Genomic DNA, 16,311 nt, shown 5'->3' with positions numbered 1-16,311 from the left:
TTATCAAGCTAGCTGCTTTATTATAAACTCTTTTGTTTTTCTTTTTCCTCCTCTTCCTTCTCCTTCTCCTTTTTTTCCTCCTCCTCCTCTTTTTTCTTCAAAGAATGAACCAGGGAAGAAATTTTTACAAAATCCTTTAATGCTTGTAAAGTTAGAAAAATGTGTTATTTATCTTAAGGTGGAGATTGACTACTTACATAGGTAGCCATCATTGGGCACGTGGAGGTTATAAAGTGTGTTAATTACTTTTACATATTTGCAACCAGATACTCGACAGCTTAAAGGAGGAATGACTTATTTTGGCTCATGGTTTCAGAGGGTTTCAGTCAACCATGGCAGCAAAGGCATGACTGCTATCCTGAGCCTTTTATGCCTCACATTGAGGCCAACCAGAGACCCCAAGTGAGTATGACCTTCCTACTGAACTATTTCCACTAACCAGGTCCCACCTTCTAAAGGCTCCACAGCCTTTCAGGATACCACCTACAAGCCTGGAGCTGAGTGGTGAGAGCATTAGCCTGCAAGAGACAGTTCCGATTCAAAACATGACTCTCACTGTTGTGAGCTTTAAATCATGGATCCCAGGGATTTGCACTCACAAGTCAGAATGATGTAATCAGTAGTAGCTTTCCATTTCTTATTAGAAAAATAACATTCTGTTTGTGCCATTCCTGCTAATTTTATCTTATTTACTGTCACATACACTATCTTTTTGCTTTAACGTTGTTATCGGTCATTTGTTCCAGTTACCCACCTGTTGTCAGAGGTGCAGTGGGTGAGAGAGCTGCTCGATCTGACTGGGCTTCTGCAGCACTGGCGTTGGCTTGATGAAGCAGAGGCTTTGCTAACTAGATTCAGAGCCAGCACTGGGTTGCCCTTAGGTTGATTTCACAACCTCTGGTTTCTGCAGAGAAGGTAGCTGGCGAGGAGACTCTGCCTTCTGCCTTCAGTAATTGGTGCAGGCCTCCCCCCCCCCCCTTGGTGGTTTGTATTAATTGGATGAGGCGAATTATAAGATTTACATTTTACATTATATAACCTGAAATTCTTCCAAACAAAGTGACTGGGAATTTTCCTAGAAAATAATCAAATTATTGCTAAAGTTGTTTCAGCCCTAGGGCATGAATAACACATGTCTTTTGTAATTCCTGTTTAAAGAATTTAGTCTGAGAAGGAACTCAGCTATTTTTTGGTTTTGGTTCTTACGCTGTGTCATATTGTGATTAGTTCTGTTACTTTCTAACCTTTCTTTTGAGCTTTTACTCATTTCTAAGTGAATGGAGAGTATAATGTCCAGTGCCTGGGGAGATCCAAGAGATCTGTTCTTCTCCATGTCTCACAGCGTGTGTGTGTGTGTGTGTGTGTGTGTGTGTGTGTGTGTGTGTGTGTGATGCAGTTTTCATTTTTCCCTGAATTAACTTAAGTGATTTGGCAATCTGTTTTTTTCCCATAGCAATAATGTGTAATGTGAGAAAACTGCTCTTTGTTTTTAAAATCATTTTTTTGGGTACTACAGTTTTTCCTTCACTGCTAAGTAAAAACCCGAAGGGATTGTCAAGTACAGACTGGACAGCTCAGGTTTAAAGGGTTTGGTGACTCACACTACAGGGCTTTCCTGCTGCAGAAGCGGCTTTCTTGGCAGCAGTAGATGGAGCCGAGGACGTGCAGCTGGTTTCATTTTGGAGAAGTTTAGTTCTTGAGGTGGTCATGAATTTATCACGGGGAGAAAAATGATAGTCTCAGCACCTTCTGAACTTTAAGTTTTCAGAAAGAATCTTTCTCATATTTGACCCTTTGTGAACAGAGATTAAAGACAGAAAATATCTGTTCACAGAGAATCTATAAAATCCTCTCTTAATATCAAACTCGTTGTCACTTCTAGGCACATTTCTTTTGTCTGTATGTGTGTGTATGTATGTGTATGCACATACTTGTGAGCTTATGCACATATGTGTAACTACAATGACATTTAAGGCACATTTTGTGTGTGGGGTGTGTGTGTGTGTGTGTGTGTGCGTGCGCACACAGGTACAAGGTCATTCCTGGTTAGCTCTCTCTGCCTTGTGCTTGTGAACTGGGATTAAGCTCTGAGCTACTGCTCCAGTGTTTTATGTGTATGAAGTCCAAAGGCCAACTGTGCTGTCATTGCTCAGGAGCTGTCCACGTTGTTTCTTGAGATAGACTTTAAGGCCTGGAGCTGGCTGATAGGGACTAGGCAGGGATCTGCCTGTCTTTGCTTCCCCATCACTGGAATCACAAGCAAGCACTGTCACACTCAGCTTTTTTCAGGGGTTCCAAGGCTTGAACTCAGACCTTGTGTTTGCAGGACAAGCACTTTATTGACTGAGCCATCTTTTTAGCCCCTTCACCACAGTTTGAAAGCACACGGATTGCAATTGCTTAGTCATTTGCAAATGGCAAACTGAATCCTGGGTAAGTTCTGCTACCTCCTTAATTGGTTAGCATACTCAGTGATGTCTGAGTATTTCTGCAAATGTTACCTTGCTGTAGCTATTACTAAGCTTCATTTGCTATTTCTGTGTGTCTTAACACAGGTAGTTATCATTTGGTTTACTTTCCCTTCATCTCCCCCAAAACATTTTAAGGGTTAATTAGGTCATTCTATTTTAATGTTATGGGTTAAAGGCCTTTGGAATTCTAAAATACAGAAGTTATTTAAAAGTTCGGGCACTGGTGATATGACTCAGTTGTTAAAATCGTGTACTGCCCTTGCAGAGGACCCATGGTTGGTTTCCAGCACTTGTGTCAGGCAGCTCACAGCCATGTATAATTCTGATGCCCTCTGGCCTCTGTGGGCACCTACACATACGTGGTATATATAAACTCATGCAGGTTTCGGTGATGTGAATGAGAATAGCTTTCATTCTCAATAGGCACAAATATTTGAATGGTTCCCAGTTGATAGAACTGTTTGGGAAGGATTGGGATGAATTGCCTCATGAGCCCATGATGTGACACTGGGGGCAGGCATTGAAGTTATAAAAGCCCATGCCATTCCCAGCATTTCTGTGCTTTGTGCTTATGGACCAGGATGTAACCTCTGAGCTACTGCTTCAGAGTCATGCTTGCCTATTGCCATGCTCCCCTCCACTCTCTGAATTGTAAGTGTAATAAACTCTGTCTTCTATTAAGTTGCCGTGGTCATAGAGTTTCTGCACAGTAATGGAAAGTAATTAAGACAGAGTTAGTACTAGGAATGGGGTCCTGCCCTGAGTGTAGCACTCATTTTATTCTATTTAACATGAGGCCTTTCTCTAAACTTCTCATATCTTTGAGTATAAGACCTGGCTCCAACATTAAATTGCCTGATGTTCTTTTTCTCCTCAAACTGTATAGTTTTTATTTCTTTATGCTCTGCTGGTTTTTTACTGTAGATCTGCATAAGAATAATCACTAATAACCGCAAGACAGAGTCTATATTAGGCTGTCTTGAAATCTCCTCTGCCGACCAAGTTAGTCCCAAACTTTTCAGTTTAACCCCAGGCAGATTCTTAGGGCAAGGGCAAAAAGCAGCCACATTTTCTGCCAAGATATCACAAGAATGGTCTCTAGACTGGTTGCTAACATTGTTCTCCTCTGAAAGCTCTTAAACCAGGCCTTTATACTCTACATGGCTCTCAGTACTACTGTCTTCCAAGCTCCAACAGGGATGGCCTGTTAGCCCTGCTTAGAGTGTTCAGTTGCTTTTCCAGTCTTCCACAGTCCTCCACACACACATGCCCATAAAAGAACTTTCTTAAAATAAAATTATGCGTATGGGTTCAGGACACAGTGCTTCCTTAGTATTTACACAGCTCAGGTTCTAGCCCACCATGGCCCAACAAATTGAACAGTGCTTAAGCACAGTGTCTTTTAGTCTGTCATGTATTTTGTGGCCTAAAGAAACAGTAAGGATTCTTCCCCAGTTTCTAGTGTTAACTCCTGAGTTTGTTATCTCTGGTTAGCACAATTAGATCTAAGGGGTACAGATGTCTTATGAAGTTGTCTTATGCCAAGTTACATTGAATTGAGATATAAGTAGAAAATTCTGAAATAGTGCAAAGCTATGCAGCTTTTTTTGAGCAGGAAATGGCATTTTGTGTCACTGTTCATCTCCACCACAAATGGGGCTTAGTTTACCACTTCCTCTTCATAGAGTAGAACTGAAGAAATAGGGATGTCCAGTGTATTTCTGATATGTCAGGTGTCTTAAAGGGTGAGTCGTATTTTCTGACAAGTTGTTATCTTGATAGTTCACCTTAAAAAATATCTACTCTTCCAATGGATTTGACTGAGCTAACATAATTATACATGGCTGTCAGTGGTCTTCTAAAGTCTTATCTAAAGTTACATTTAGTGTTTTCTTCTTATATATTTGACTTTAAATTTTTCAAGCTGGAAGACAAATGGTTTACCATTTGTTTACCATTTCATTATAAGTACATAAAACCAAGTAGTTCTGACTTTATGGTGACAATAGATTTAAAACTTACAGAACATTTATTTACCAAAAATGCTGTAACCCACCTCTTTTAAAATCTAAGTAACATTCTTAATTATAATTCTACTTTTTATACATTTCTTCAAGGTTTTTCCTTTCCATTGGAAAAACACTTTAAAATTGTGACTCATTTTTTTCTATGTAACTAATTAGAAATCTAAGTAATCACCTTGAAAGTAGCTCTGAAATTTCATTATTCTCATGATTGGAATTACACATAAGCATAGGCAAAATGTAGCTGAAAGAGAGTTTAGAAACTGGCAAGAACTGTGTCTGAATTGTTAGTAACGAAAATCTTTGTAGTCCTACCACTGGGAGGCTGGGTTGGAGGATTGTGAGTTTGAGGCCAGCCTGGGCTAAATATAAGACCCTGACTCATAAACCAAAACCAAGGGGGCTGGCGATGGTTTATCATCTCCAAAGAGCACTTGCTACTGCCATTTCAGAAAACCTAGTTTGATTCCAAGGACCCGTATGGTGTCTTTCAACCATCTGTAACTACAATTTTGGGGGATCTAACATACTCTTCTGGCTTTTTTTTTTTTTTTTTGGTTCTTTTTTTCAGAGCTGGGGACCGAACCCAGGGCCTTGCGCTCTCTTCTGGCTTTTGATGGTACCCATCTATGTAAAATAAAAAAATAAAAAAACCAACCGTTTAAATAGAGTATATGTAGATTTCTTTAAGGTAGATTTCAACATTTGAGAAGCTTTCTCCCTCCCCCGCCTCCCCCATTTTTGAGATAGTCCAGGAATGTAAACAAACCACATAACCAGATATGCAGATAGCCTGGGTTTCCAGGAGTTGCTTTTTTGGTTATTTGTTTTAAGATTTATCTATTTATTTTGTGTATCTGAGCACATTGTTGCTATCTTCAGACTCACCAGAAGAGGGCATCAGATCCCATTACAGATGGTTGTGAGCCACCATGTGGTTGCTGGGATTTGAACTCACAACCTCTGGAAGAGCAGTCAGTGCTCTTAACCTCTGAGCCACCTCTCCAGCCCCATCAAGTGTGCTTTTAAGCTGGAGAACATCTTTCCTTTTTTTAATTGAAAAAGCACAACACTAAATCTCTGCCTTTTAAAGTGCATCAAAGGACATAGACAATCCATGTAGGTTCAGTACTTTAAGTAAACCTAGTTTTGAAATTCTACATTGCAGTCATTTATCAAAAGGCTGGGTGATCCAGAAAATGGACTTTTCCACCACAGTTCTAGTGCCTGCAGCCAAAAGATCAGATCATAAAACAAAACAAAACAAAACAAAACAAAACAAGATGTGAATGACAACAGCAAACCCCTAGTTTCAGTAGGGAAAACAAGGTTGGAGGTCTCTTACCTCTTTTCACTCATTTCCACGATTCAGGCAGCAGCTTCCCCTGAGTGTCCCAGGACAGAATGCATCAAGTCACAGTCATGCTGAAGGTCAGGAGATCTGGCCTCCTGCCCCCCAGAGAGCATTCCCAGGGCCAGGCTAAAAGCAGTCTTTCCCACACTCGGCTGGCTTCCAACCTCAGTCACCCAGGGAGGCTCCTCATCTCTTGTTGGAGGTACTTAGGTCGTTGATATCTGTCAACTAATATGACTTCAGTGTAGAAGAGGTTACCACCCTGTCCCTTCTTGTCTTAAATGATTTCTAACTTGCAGGATGAAGGGTGGCCTATATTTTCATCCAAGTTCCTTTTCCCTGTGAGGCCTGGTAACTGTGAGTTGGGCTACGCTCAGTGTTTCCTCCTCGGTTCTGGTGAAACCCATCTCTCCAGCTGGCTCCAGCTGCCTCACTGGTTTCTGAGAACTGTGTTATAAGCAGCACTGTGAATGAGCACACACTCCACACCACACCTCCCTGGTGTCTTGAAGCCCAGTGTTCTGTGGATGGTCCCAGAAAATGCTTTCTCCTCAGAGATGTAAGCACAGCACTGGGGGAAGGCATGGGGGTCATCTTCCTTCTCTCATTGAATAGAAAATCAAGACTCGTTTGACTTGTCCAGTTTCCCTACCCAACCCAGAGTACCTTCCCAACATGGTAACTCACTATAGCAGCAGTTTTTAACCTATAGGTCTCAACCCCTTTGCTGGCTGAATGACCCTTTCATAGGGGTCACCTAAGATCATTGGAAAACACAGATATTTGCATTACAATTCAGAACAGTAGCAAATTTACAGCTGTGAAGTATCGATGAAAATAATTTTATGGTTGAGGTCACCACAACACAAGGAACTGAATGAAAGGGCTGCAGCATTAGGAAGGTTGAGACCCACTGCCCCTGTAGGCTCACCGGCCTATATATTGAACAAGGGGCAGGCCTGCTTGTCTGCAGCTAAATCTTTTTAAGTCCCTTTCATTACTAAAACTTGGCTTGGCTTTCCTAAATGTTGTGAATGGATATCTCCCTTCAGATTTGTTTTCCAAACCACTAATGTTTGCTTTAAATTTTTATTATTTACCATTTATTTTGCATGTGTGTGTCAGATGTCAGTGTCCGGTGTTTGATTGTTTTGAAACTTATGTCTCAACCAACCTGGAGCTTATTGCTGTGGCTGGGCTTCTTGGCTTGAGAAGGCCACACCCACCCCAGAGCATCCCTGACCCCACAGTGCTGGAGTTTTAGACACGAAGTGCCACATCCAATGTTTTATTTTGTTTTTTAACATGGGTTTGAGGTTCTCATGTTTGACTAGTAAGCACTTTATCCTTTGAGCCATCACCCCACCCATAGTGTTTGCTTTCAAAAAACCATGTTTTGTTTGTTTTTGTTTATTGAGACAAGGTCTCAGTATATAGCCCAGGCTGTCCTGGAACTCACTATGTAGACTAGGTTGACCTCAAATTCTCAGAGATCTGCTTGTGTCTGCCTCCTAAGTGCTGGGATGAAAGGTGTGTACCACTACACCCAGTTTTTTAAAAAGCTTTAAAAAATGTATATGAAAGGGCTTGAAGAGATGGCTCAGCAGTGAAGAGTATTTTCTGTTCTTCTAGAGGACCCTAGTTCAGTTCCCAGCACCCTCATAGGGCAGATGACAACCGCCTGTAACTGCAGCTCCAGGGGATCTGACACCCTCTTCTAGCCTCTGTAAATACCCACACACATGTGCACATACCTTCACAGGCAGCACACATGCACACATAAATAAAAATAAATTAAAAAAAACTTACATCTACATGGAAGTATTACTAATACAAAACACTCCTATATTTGTGTACCCATTACTTGATTTTAGAAATAATAAATTATAGAACTGGCTCTGCAGGAAGCGCACATACTGCTCCTTAGAGGATCTGAGTTCAATTCTCAGCACCCATATCAGGTAGTTCACAACTGTCTAACCCCAGTCCCAGGGGAATCCAACGTCTCTGGCCCCCATAAATACCTGCACTGATGTGCATATAGATGTATGTGCACATGGTGCATACACACACACACACACACACACACACACACACACACACACACACACTCACATACACTTTAAAGAGAAATCTTTTTTAAAAAGTTAGTGAGTTAAAATAGAATCAACCCTTTGCTCATCCTCACTCCTTTAATTTCTTTCTAGCAGTAACAGTTATCCTTAATTTGTTACCAACCATTCTCGTGCATGTTTTATGCTTTATTTTATTTTATTTTATTCATTTTATGTGTATGGTGCTTTACCTGTACCTGTATCTGTGCATCTTCTGTATCAGTGCTCATGGCGGCCAGAAGGCATTGGATCTCCTGAGTCTGGAGTTACAGATAGTTGTGAGCCGACATGTGGGTGCTGGGAATTGAACCCTCAGGTCCTCTGGAAAAGCAACCATTACTCCTAACTGCTGAGCTATCTCTCCATGCTTTATGTTTTAATTATCTCTGGATATAAATATAAGTGATACTACTTTACACACGGATGTACGTGCTAATGAAACAGACTTTATTTTGAGTGGTTTTAAAGAGTTCCAGTAATAATTTGACTGTATTTCTGAACTTATTTTTCCATTTAATGTTATGTTTTGTTACATTCAGCCCTATTGATAGGTGTGTTGACAGGTGTGTTGACAATTGTGGCATAGCTAAGTGTCTCAGTGTAATCGCTCTTCAAATAGCAAGAGTATATTCTTGGTGTTCTCTCCTGGTCGTGGGCATCTCAGGGCTGGGCTTCTTGTTCATATTTCTTGGGGCAGTCTTTTTGTTTGTTTGTTTGTTTGTTTGTTTTTTCAAGACAGGCTTTCTCTGTGTAGCCCTGGCTGTCCAGGAACTCACTGTGTAGATCAGACTGACCTCTAACTCAGAGATCTGCCTCCCTCTGTCTCCTCCGTGCTGGGATTCAAAGCATGCAGCATCATATCTAGCTGCAGTTGTGATCTTAAAATGTAAAAATTTAATTTTAAATCCATCATGTGTGGGTCTTAATTTCATCATGACTGATGAAAATTCCCACATTTATCTGGGTCCGTTTTCTTAACCACAAGAACAAGCCTGTAATCTCCAGGGTTCTTTCCAGGCCTGTGATTCTGTGGTTCTATTTCCTTTCCTGCTTTTTTATAGTGAATAACATGAATCAACTGTGAGCCACCATTTTCATAAGAATCATTCAGAAAAAAAATCTGTCAAAATGAAAATGGCCTTGAGTCCCTTGGGAATGCTTTCTTACAGTTTGTTTTCTGTGTTGTTGGAATAAATAAATATTGATGGGGAAGCCGTCTGTTTTTAAAACCATCAAAAAGAAAAATCGTATTGGGTATATTTAAGCAGTGCAGCCTCTGCTGTGGAGTCTGGTCTCCCAAGGTAGATGTTGGTTGGGGTTGCCAGCTGGGTGAGCTCCACATCGCTATGGGTAGGTCATGAAGTGCTCATGAGTCAGGGTAGTGCAAAGCTAGCAATCTGAACATAGGTTATTATATTATTAATTGCCAGAAGCTGGTGCTCTTTAAAAGTCTGTTGAACTAGGATGAGCCTTTTGACCTTTAATATAGCTAGCTCCTTTAGAAAGCTGTGCTTTTCAGAGATGCATATCCCTCTTTAATTTTATTGTTTCTCAGAATGTTTATTTTATCTGGTATAAAGGCGCTTTGCCTGCACACATGTCTACACACCTCACAGAGACCTGTACTGTGGTTGTTGATGCTGGGCATTGTGGCCGCTCTTCCTCCTCCTCCTCTTTGCAGCTAGTCATTGGGGGAATTAGAACAAGCAGGAGGCTGGAGAACTCTCCTGGCTGTAACCGTAACTGTTTAGCGGAGGATGTGTCATTTTCTTGGATTACTCATATCTTGCCTTTGTATCTTTTGGTTCCTGATTAAGCAGTAGGTGAAGTGAACATCAGAAAAGTGCAGCTGGCAATCAGTCAGTGGAGTGGAGTGATGTGCGTGACGGCAGTGTGACTTTGGTTATGGTTTGCCCACGTCACACAGATGCAAATATGAAGTCGTATTAAGGAAACGTATTTGGATATTATAAGAAGATACGATGCATGCCAAGCAGGCTTTCCATTCTTGAGCTGTTTTGAGTAGCCCAGTGTAGTGGGGAAGGAACTCAAGGATGGGCCTCAACCCGAATCTGGGGTGAATTTAGATTAGTTCAGTCTTGGTAAGTCCCAAGGCAGTGATTACTGTAGGAAATAGGACTCAGCCCTCCAGAACATGATGCTCTATGACAAGTCCTTGAGAAATGAGACATGGGGGCTAGGGAGAGAACTTATGTGTAAAGGTCCAAGTACAAGGGCTTGAAATTAATCGTATGTTAAAAAAAAGAAAGAAGGCTACATGTTGAACTCCTGACACTTGGGAGGTGGAAGTGTAGGGCTCCCTGGCCCGCCAGCATAGCTTTCCTCTCAAATTCCAGACCAGGAAGAAACCTTTTCTCAAAAACAAGGAGAGAAGCTGATGGATACAGGTTTGATGGATAAAGGTGATACCACAAAACCTGTTAACCTGACTTCAGCCTCTGGGACTCATGACCAGATTCCCACAAGTTGCCCTCTGATCCCCACTGTGGCACACCCTACCTTCAGTAAATAAATACAGGGATTTTTTTTTTTAAAAGGTGAATCATGCCAGAGGATCTGCATTTTAGGTTGAACTCTGATCTTTACTCGCACGTGCGCGCGTACACACACACACACACACACACACACACACACACACACACACACTCACACACACTCTCTCTATATATACATGAATACACATAAAATAAAAAGAAAGGTGTTACTAGCATTTTTATACATGTTACAGTTTTTCTCTTACCTGCTAGCTCTCAAGTTATTGAAACTGTGCTATTATATTTATTTATAGCTTTATAGCACAATAACTGGGCAGTCTTACTTTATTAATCCTCTAAGCTACGCTGGCTACCTCTCAACCAAAATCCCTGAGACACTTGCCTGCTATGCCTTTCTCTGCCCCAGCTGTTTTCTCACGGTGTCTCCTGGACCCCCTCCTTGTAGTTGAACTCCCACTTCCTCTCTATCCTGCCCCCTCCCCTAGCTAGGAAGAAGTCCTGTCCTTGTTTCTCCCCTGCTCAGTCATTGGGTGATTAGCTAGCTGTATTGACCAATCAGGGAATAATTGAGGAGCAAAAATCACAACACTAAGACAGGAGATTCTTAGAAGGATTGCAACCAGATCCAGGGGCATAGAAATTAGTATTTAATAATACAAGGATAATTGTTACACTGTGCACAATAACATTATACCTTCAGAGGGGAGAGAAGAAGGGAAAAAAGGAGGAAGAGTCATGAAGATAGGGCATCCTAAGGGGATAGGAACCTGGACTGTTTTCTTCTCATCTTGCTTCATTATCAGGAGCTGACACCAGTCAGAGGATAAACTTGATCCTCCCAGAAAGACAGAGATGAGGGAGGCACAGAGAAAAGAGCTGGAACCACAGGACCGAGGGGGTCCCTGAACCTGTCTCCACTGAGTTGAGATTACGTTAAGCTAGTTTGAACTGAAGTCTGTCTGTTACTTGCAGTTGAACGTATCCTAACCAATACAATTTTAATCATAATTATCTTTGATCTCAGAAAAGTAAATGTTAAAGTGAACGTTGATCTACTATGTTTCTATTGATACTATTGTCAGGCAAATTATAAATATCTTCTTTTTTTAGGGGGAGAGATTTTGCATCACTTATATGAGAACATGCATGCTTGTTTGTATGTTTGAGGGTGCACACTTGTGTGTGCACTTGTCAGTAATATTAATACCCTCCATTTCTAGTGAAAGGTCCTGACTGGGTTTCCCTGTTAGCTAATGAACTTTTACTCTGCAGTTAAAGCAATGTCAAATACACAGTCCTCCAGGAAGTTCTCCTCTGACCTCTGATTCTGTATGGAGATAGCTTGTTCTCACACATGTAAGGAGAGAAAGAAAAACAAGTTTTAAACAAACTACATTTAATGGTGTTTATGAGCACACAATTATTCATGAATCAGGTGCACGGCTACCACATGGCTGGATAACAGTTACAGATCAGGGGAAGTGAGAAGTTCATTTAACTACAACCTGACATTTGCCTTATTTTGAACCTGGTTTGACTAAAGCTTGGCTAATGGGATTGACTGAGACCGTTATTCCTAATAAAGCAAATCACCGAGTCATCGCAGTACTGAGTTAAGCTGCACTTTTCCATCTATTGGCGCTCCTGAGAATGGAGGTTTTCTCAAGCCACATTTGGTTGGAGTTAACATGGTCCAGCACATTTTACTGTCTTTCCATTTTGAAGCATACACCTCAGTGGTGGGTAACGTCTTCCTGATTTTGTGAGGTACTCAGCAGAATTTGCAGATCTGAAGTCCCACTTCTTACCCTCCAGTCCCCCTTGCCACTTCTACTAGTGGGTTTTATTTCTCTGATGTGGCTCTCTGAAAGAGCTGACTTACCAGTTAAGAACATATACTCTCCAAGAGGACTTGAGTTCTTTCCTTTCTTTTCTTTTGTTTTCTTTCTTCTTTTTTTGTCTTTTCTTCTTGTTATATTTGTTTGTTTGTTTGTTTTGAGACAGGGTCTCAGTACTTATAGTCCTGGTTCTCCTGGAACTCATTATGTAGACCAGGCTGGCCTTGAACTCATAGAGGTTCACCTGCCTCTGCCTCCCACATGTGGTAACTCCAGCTCCAGGGGATTTAACACCTCTGGCCACTGCACACACATACATCCCCCAACACAAATGCACATAATTAAAAATAATTAAAATTTTTGAATGTTAGTTTTAGGAAACTCTTATTGAATGCCTTCTGAATGCTAGGCATTGCTCTTTATGTGGGAGCCAGAAAAAGATAAAGGGTGGAAGAAGGATTTTTTGTTTTGTTTAATTTATTATGCATTTGAGCTTTATGTGTCACACACACACACACACACACACACACACACACACACACACACACCACAAACAGACCATGCCCATATATGGAAGTTAGCTTTAAGAATTAGTTCTTTCACTTTGGGTCCCAGATTGATCTCAGGTTGACAAGTGCTTTTCTACCAATGGAGTCACCTTGCCTGGTCAAGAGAGGATTTCTATGGGGTCTTTGTTATACTGGATTTGGGGGCGTTTTGAAAAGTCAAATGACAATAAAAACTGGTGTCTACACCTGAAACAAGTGAGGGCAGACAGGTGCTGTGGGACTCTAGCAGTACTGGTCATGCTACAGAACTAAGTTTTGCTCCTGCAAAGCCAATTACTGTAGAGGAAGAAACATGAGCCGTGGAACCTGGGAACACTGGTATCAGATTGTATTTGCTCACAGTCCAGGGCCATTAGTGACAGAAAGAGTGATTAAGAGGCTAGTTTGTTAGATCAGCTTGGGTGGGATTTTTGTGTGTTTCCAAATGCAGAGAGAGCTAAGAAGGCTCCCTCATGGAAAAGTACCACACAGAGAAGAGGGTGAAATCCAGTTGGTTTATGCATATGCATTACTGAAAGCTGGATCTGGGAACAGTCTTTTTGGGTGCTTTCCACCTCCCTGTGAAGAAGTATTATACATGGCTGCGTGATACCCCTTCACACTCCAAATGCTGCAGTTACTGTTCAAGACCATTTATAGGACATAGTTTATAAGTGCTCTTGAGAAGCATTAGAAACTGAGTTCAGTGTAAAAGGTAAAAGAGTGGGAAAAGCTAAATGCAGCTGAGTGGCCAGAGGAGGGGGATTTAGTGCATTGCTGCCCAGTTGTATTTATCTCTGATTGATACAGAAACCCTTCCTTATTCCTGGGATTGGGGTTATAGCGCAGTTGGAAGAGTACTTACCTATCTTATAGACCGTCCTCCGTTCCCCAGCACTGCATAAACTAGAGTGGTGGTGCATAGTGCAGTTCTGGCCCTTGGAAGGTAGAGGCAGAAAGGTCAAATCAGAATCATCTTCAGCCACACAGTGATCTGAAGCCAGCTTTAGCTAACGAGACGCTGTCTCAAAAGTAAAAAAAAAAATAAATAAACCCTGCTTCCCAGGCAAAGATAAAGCACACTGTTGAGACAAGGACTGTGTGCCCCTGTGTGGTAGAGTCCTGAGTAAGTTTGAACTGTCATGGCTTGCGGATAGATAGGTGAAGAGATGTCTAACTTTGGAATGACAACGTCCCAACTGGCTTTCCCTTCCCTGACAGCCTTTGGGCTTGCTGGGCTTTGGAGTCAGGTTCAGTCACCCAGGGGGCTTTGAAAATCGCCAGTTTAACCAGCTAACCAGACTGACCAGGTAAGTCAGTCTCAGGATTGGGGAAGAGGCAGGCCTAGTCAAGGGAGTTTTGTTGTTGTCGTCCTTGTCGTCGCGGTCTCTGGAATTCCGAAATGTGAGCCAGGCTAAAAACCATTATAGCCATTTCAGTTCCAGGCAGTAACCCCCAGGGAGCATTAATTAAGATGTATATGAAGTCCCTGCTAACTGTATAAAGTAGAATAGGCTTTCCTTCCCAAATGGGCAGAGGCGTTCCCTCCCTCCCTCCCTTCCTCCCTCCCTTCCCCCCTCCTCTCCCTCTCTCCCCCTTAAGTGTGCAGATTCTGACAAAATAAGTAACAGGAGGGGAAGAAAATTGTTTTAAAGAGTCTCTACAGTCTTTTGTAGGGAAGGTTGGGGCATGAGGACTGAAAATATTGTGTGTATGTATTTCAGGAAGGAGAAAATATGTTATGTTCTCGGTCCTTCTGAATTATGTAGCTCTGCAGGATGTGGTCCATTTGTGCCCAAATCATGAGGCCTGTAATCTTGCACTTCACATGTGTGGGAATGCGTTGCAGAGTGGTTAGCATTCCTCTCTCCAGCCTGTATTCAAAGGAAACATGCCATTCACACCCTCCGTGCGCTCACATTTTCCAGTGCGTTGGAGAGCTTTTTTTTTTTTCAATAGAAATCTTTGTTCCCTCCCTAATAAGACTTGGATTGAATTTAAGGAACTTAGCATATCCTTTTTTGTTTTCTGGCAGGAATTGATTTTAAAATCAGAACGATAGAACTCGACGGAAAGAAAATTAAACTTCAGATATGGTAAGTTAAAAAAAAATGAAGGCACATGGAATTTCTACTGGAATTGGCAGTGGGTTAAAATGTGACTCAAGATATTAGAGACATCGTCAGCCGCTCAAACCTTTCCTTTGGAAAACCAGAGGGGGAAGGAGGTCAAAGCCTGCCTGTTCCAAGCTCTGGACAAGAAGAAACTGATTCTCAAAAGCATGCACTTCTTCATTGTAGTTGCAGCTGTGACTCAGACACAGCAAAATGGCACAGACCCTGGGCTGAAAGTCAGGCCTGGCTTCTAGCCACAGCATTCTAAATGGAGGACTTTGCGGAAATGGCTTTCTGTCCATCACTAACACAGAACATGTGAGATGCTGCGTTTATAAAGAGAGATGCTTTGTTTGGCTCACAGGTGGACCTAGATTAGGTAGACATTGCTGGGTCTCTGATGAGGCACTGGATGGCAATGGCAGGGAATGCTTGACAGAGCACGGGGAAGGGCCTAGGGCTGTACAGTCCACTTGAAGAACATGCTCCCGGTGACCTAAGGACTTCCCACCAAGCCCAACCCCCAGAGACTCAACCCCCAATATCACCAGCTGATACATAACCAAGCCTTTTAGATGTGGCCTTCAGGGGAAGCTTCTCCAAACCCCGCACCTTCTTGGGCTCCTCCTTCCTCACTCACAGATTAGTTGGATTAATGAAATTGGAGGGCCTCTATAGCTCTGTATAAATTATACTTTATAATTTATCAAGTAGGGCCTATTTAATGGAGAAATAAGGAAAAAATAAGTACTGTGACTTAAAAAAAAAACATTTAAACACTTTTGATACCAAATGTATATGGGGTTCCCCCTCCATGCCTACCCCAAGCATGATTGGGGGAAAGCTACTAGTTTTAAATTTGCCATTAGAGTGTTCTATAACTTAACTCAATTCTGGCACTGTCCACCTAGACACAGCATCAGCTATCATAGGCCGAGGGCACAATCCCACAGACTGCCCTATACTGCGGATGCTACGCAAAAGCAGTAGGTTATCACCTGTTACTCACACCCCCTGTTCCGTCACAGAACTCGGAGAAACACACTCAGCCTTAAGGTTTTTTTTCTTATTATTTGTGTGCGCATGTGTATGCTGTTTCTAAGTCGGTAATGTATCTGAGTAAAGGAAATATGATTAATCCACTTAAAGGTGCTTGGTTTCTCTGTTCCTCCTCGTTGCTGAGCAAAAGGTAAGTTCCTCACATTTCTAGTGCTGATACGGAAGAGAATGACAGGCTATGGGTTTGGTGTGAGTCTCATCTTGGTGCTACAGCTGAGTGTGCACTGCTTGAGTCTCGTTCAAGGCTGAGATCTGTTTAGTGGCAGAGATCAG

At 41.9% G+C, this 16,311-nt stretch overlaps 1 protein-coding gene across 3 annotated transcripts in view; it reads left to right on the top strand.

Annotated features, from left to right (window-relative positions):
• Positions 1–16,311, top strand: part of Rab8b (RAB8B, member RAS oncogene family) — a 77,533-nt gene that overhangs the window by 43,072 nt on the left and 18,150 nt on the right. For all 3 annotated transcript variants that reach the window (NM_153317.3, XM_039080935.2, XM_039080932.2), the window contains exon 2: positions 14,901–14,961. In NM_153317.3, the coding sequence (NP_695229.1) occupies positions 14,901–14,961 (61 nt within the window). The remainder of the gene's footprint in view (positions 1–14,900; positions 14,962–16,311) is intronic.

This window comes from Rattus norvegicus, chromosome 8, assembly GCF_036323735.1.
Source record: "Rattus norvegicus strain BN/NHsdMcwi chromosome 8, GRCr8, whole genome shotgun sequence".
In the NCBI taxonomy this organism is placed as follows: domain Eukaryota; kingdom Metazoa; phylum Chordata; class Mammalia; order Rodentia; family Muridae; genus Rattus; species Rattus norvegicus.
This window is presented reverse-complemented; position numbering and strand designations above follow the sequence as displayed.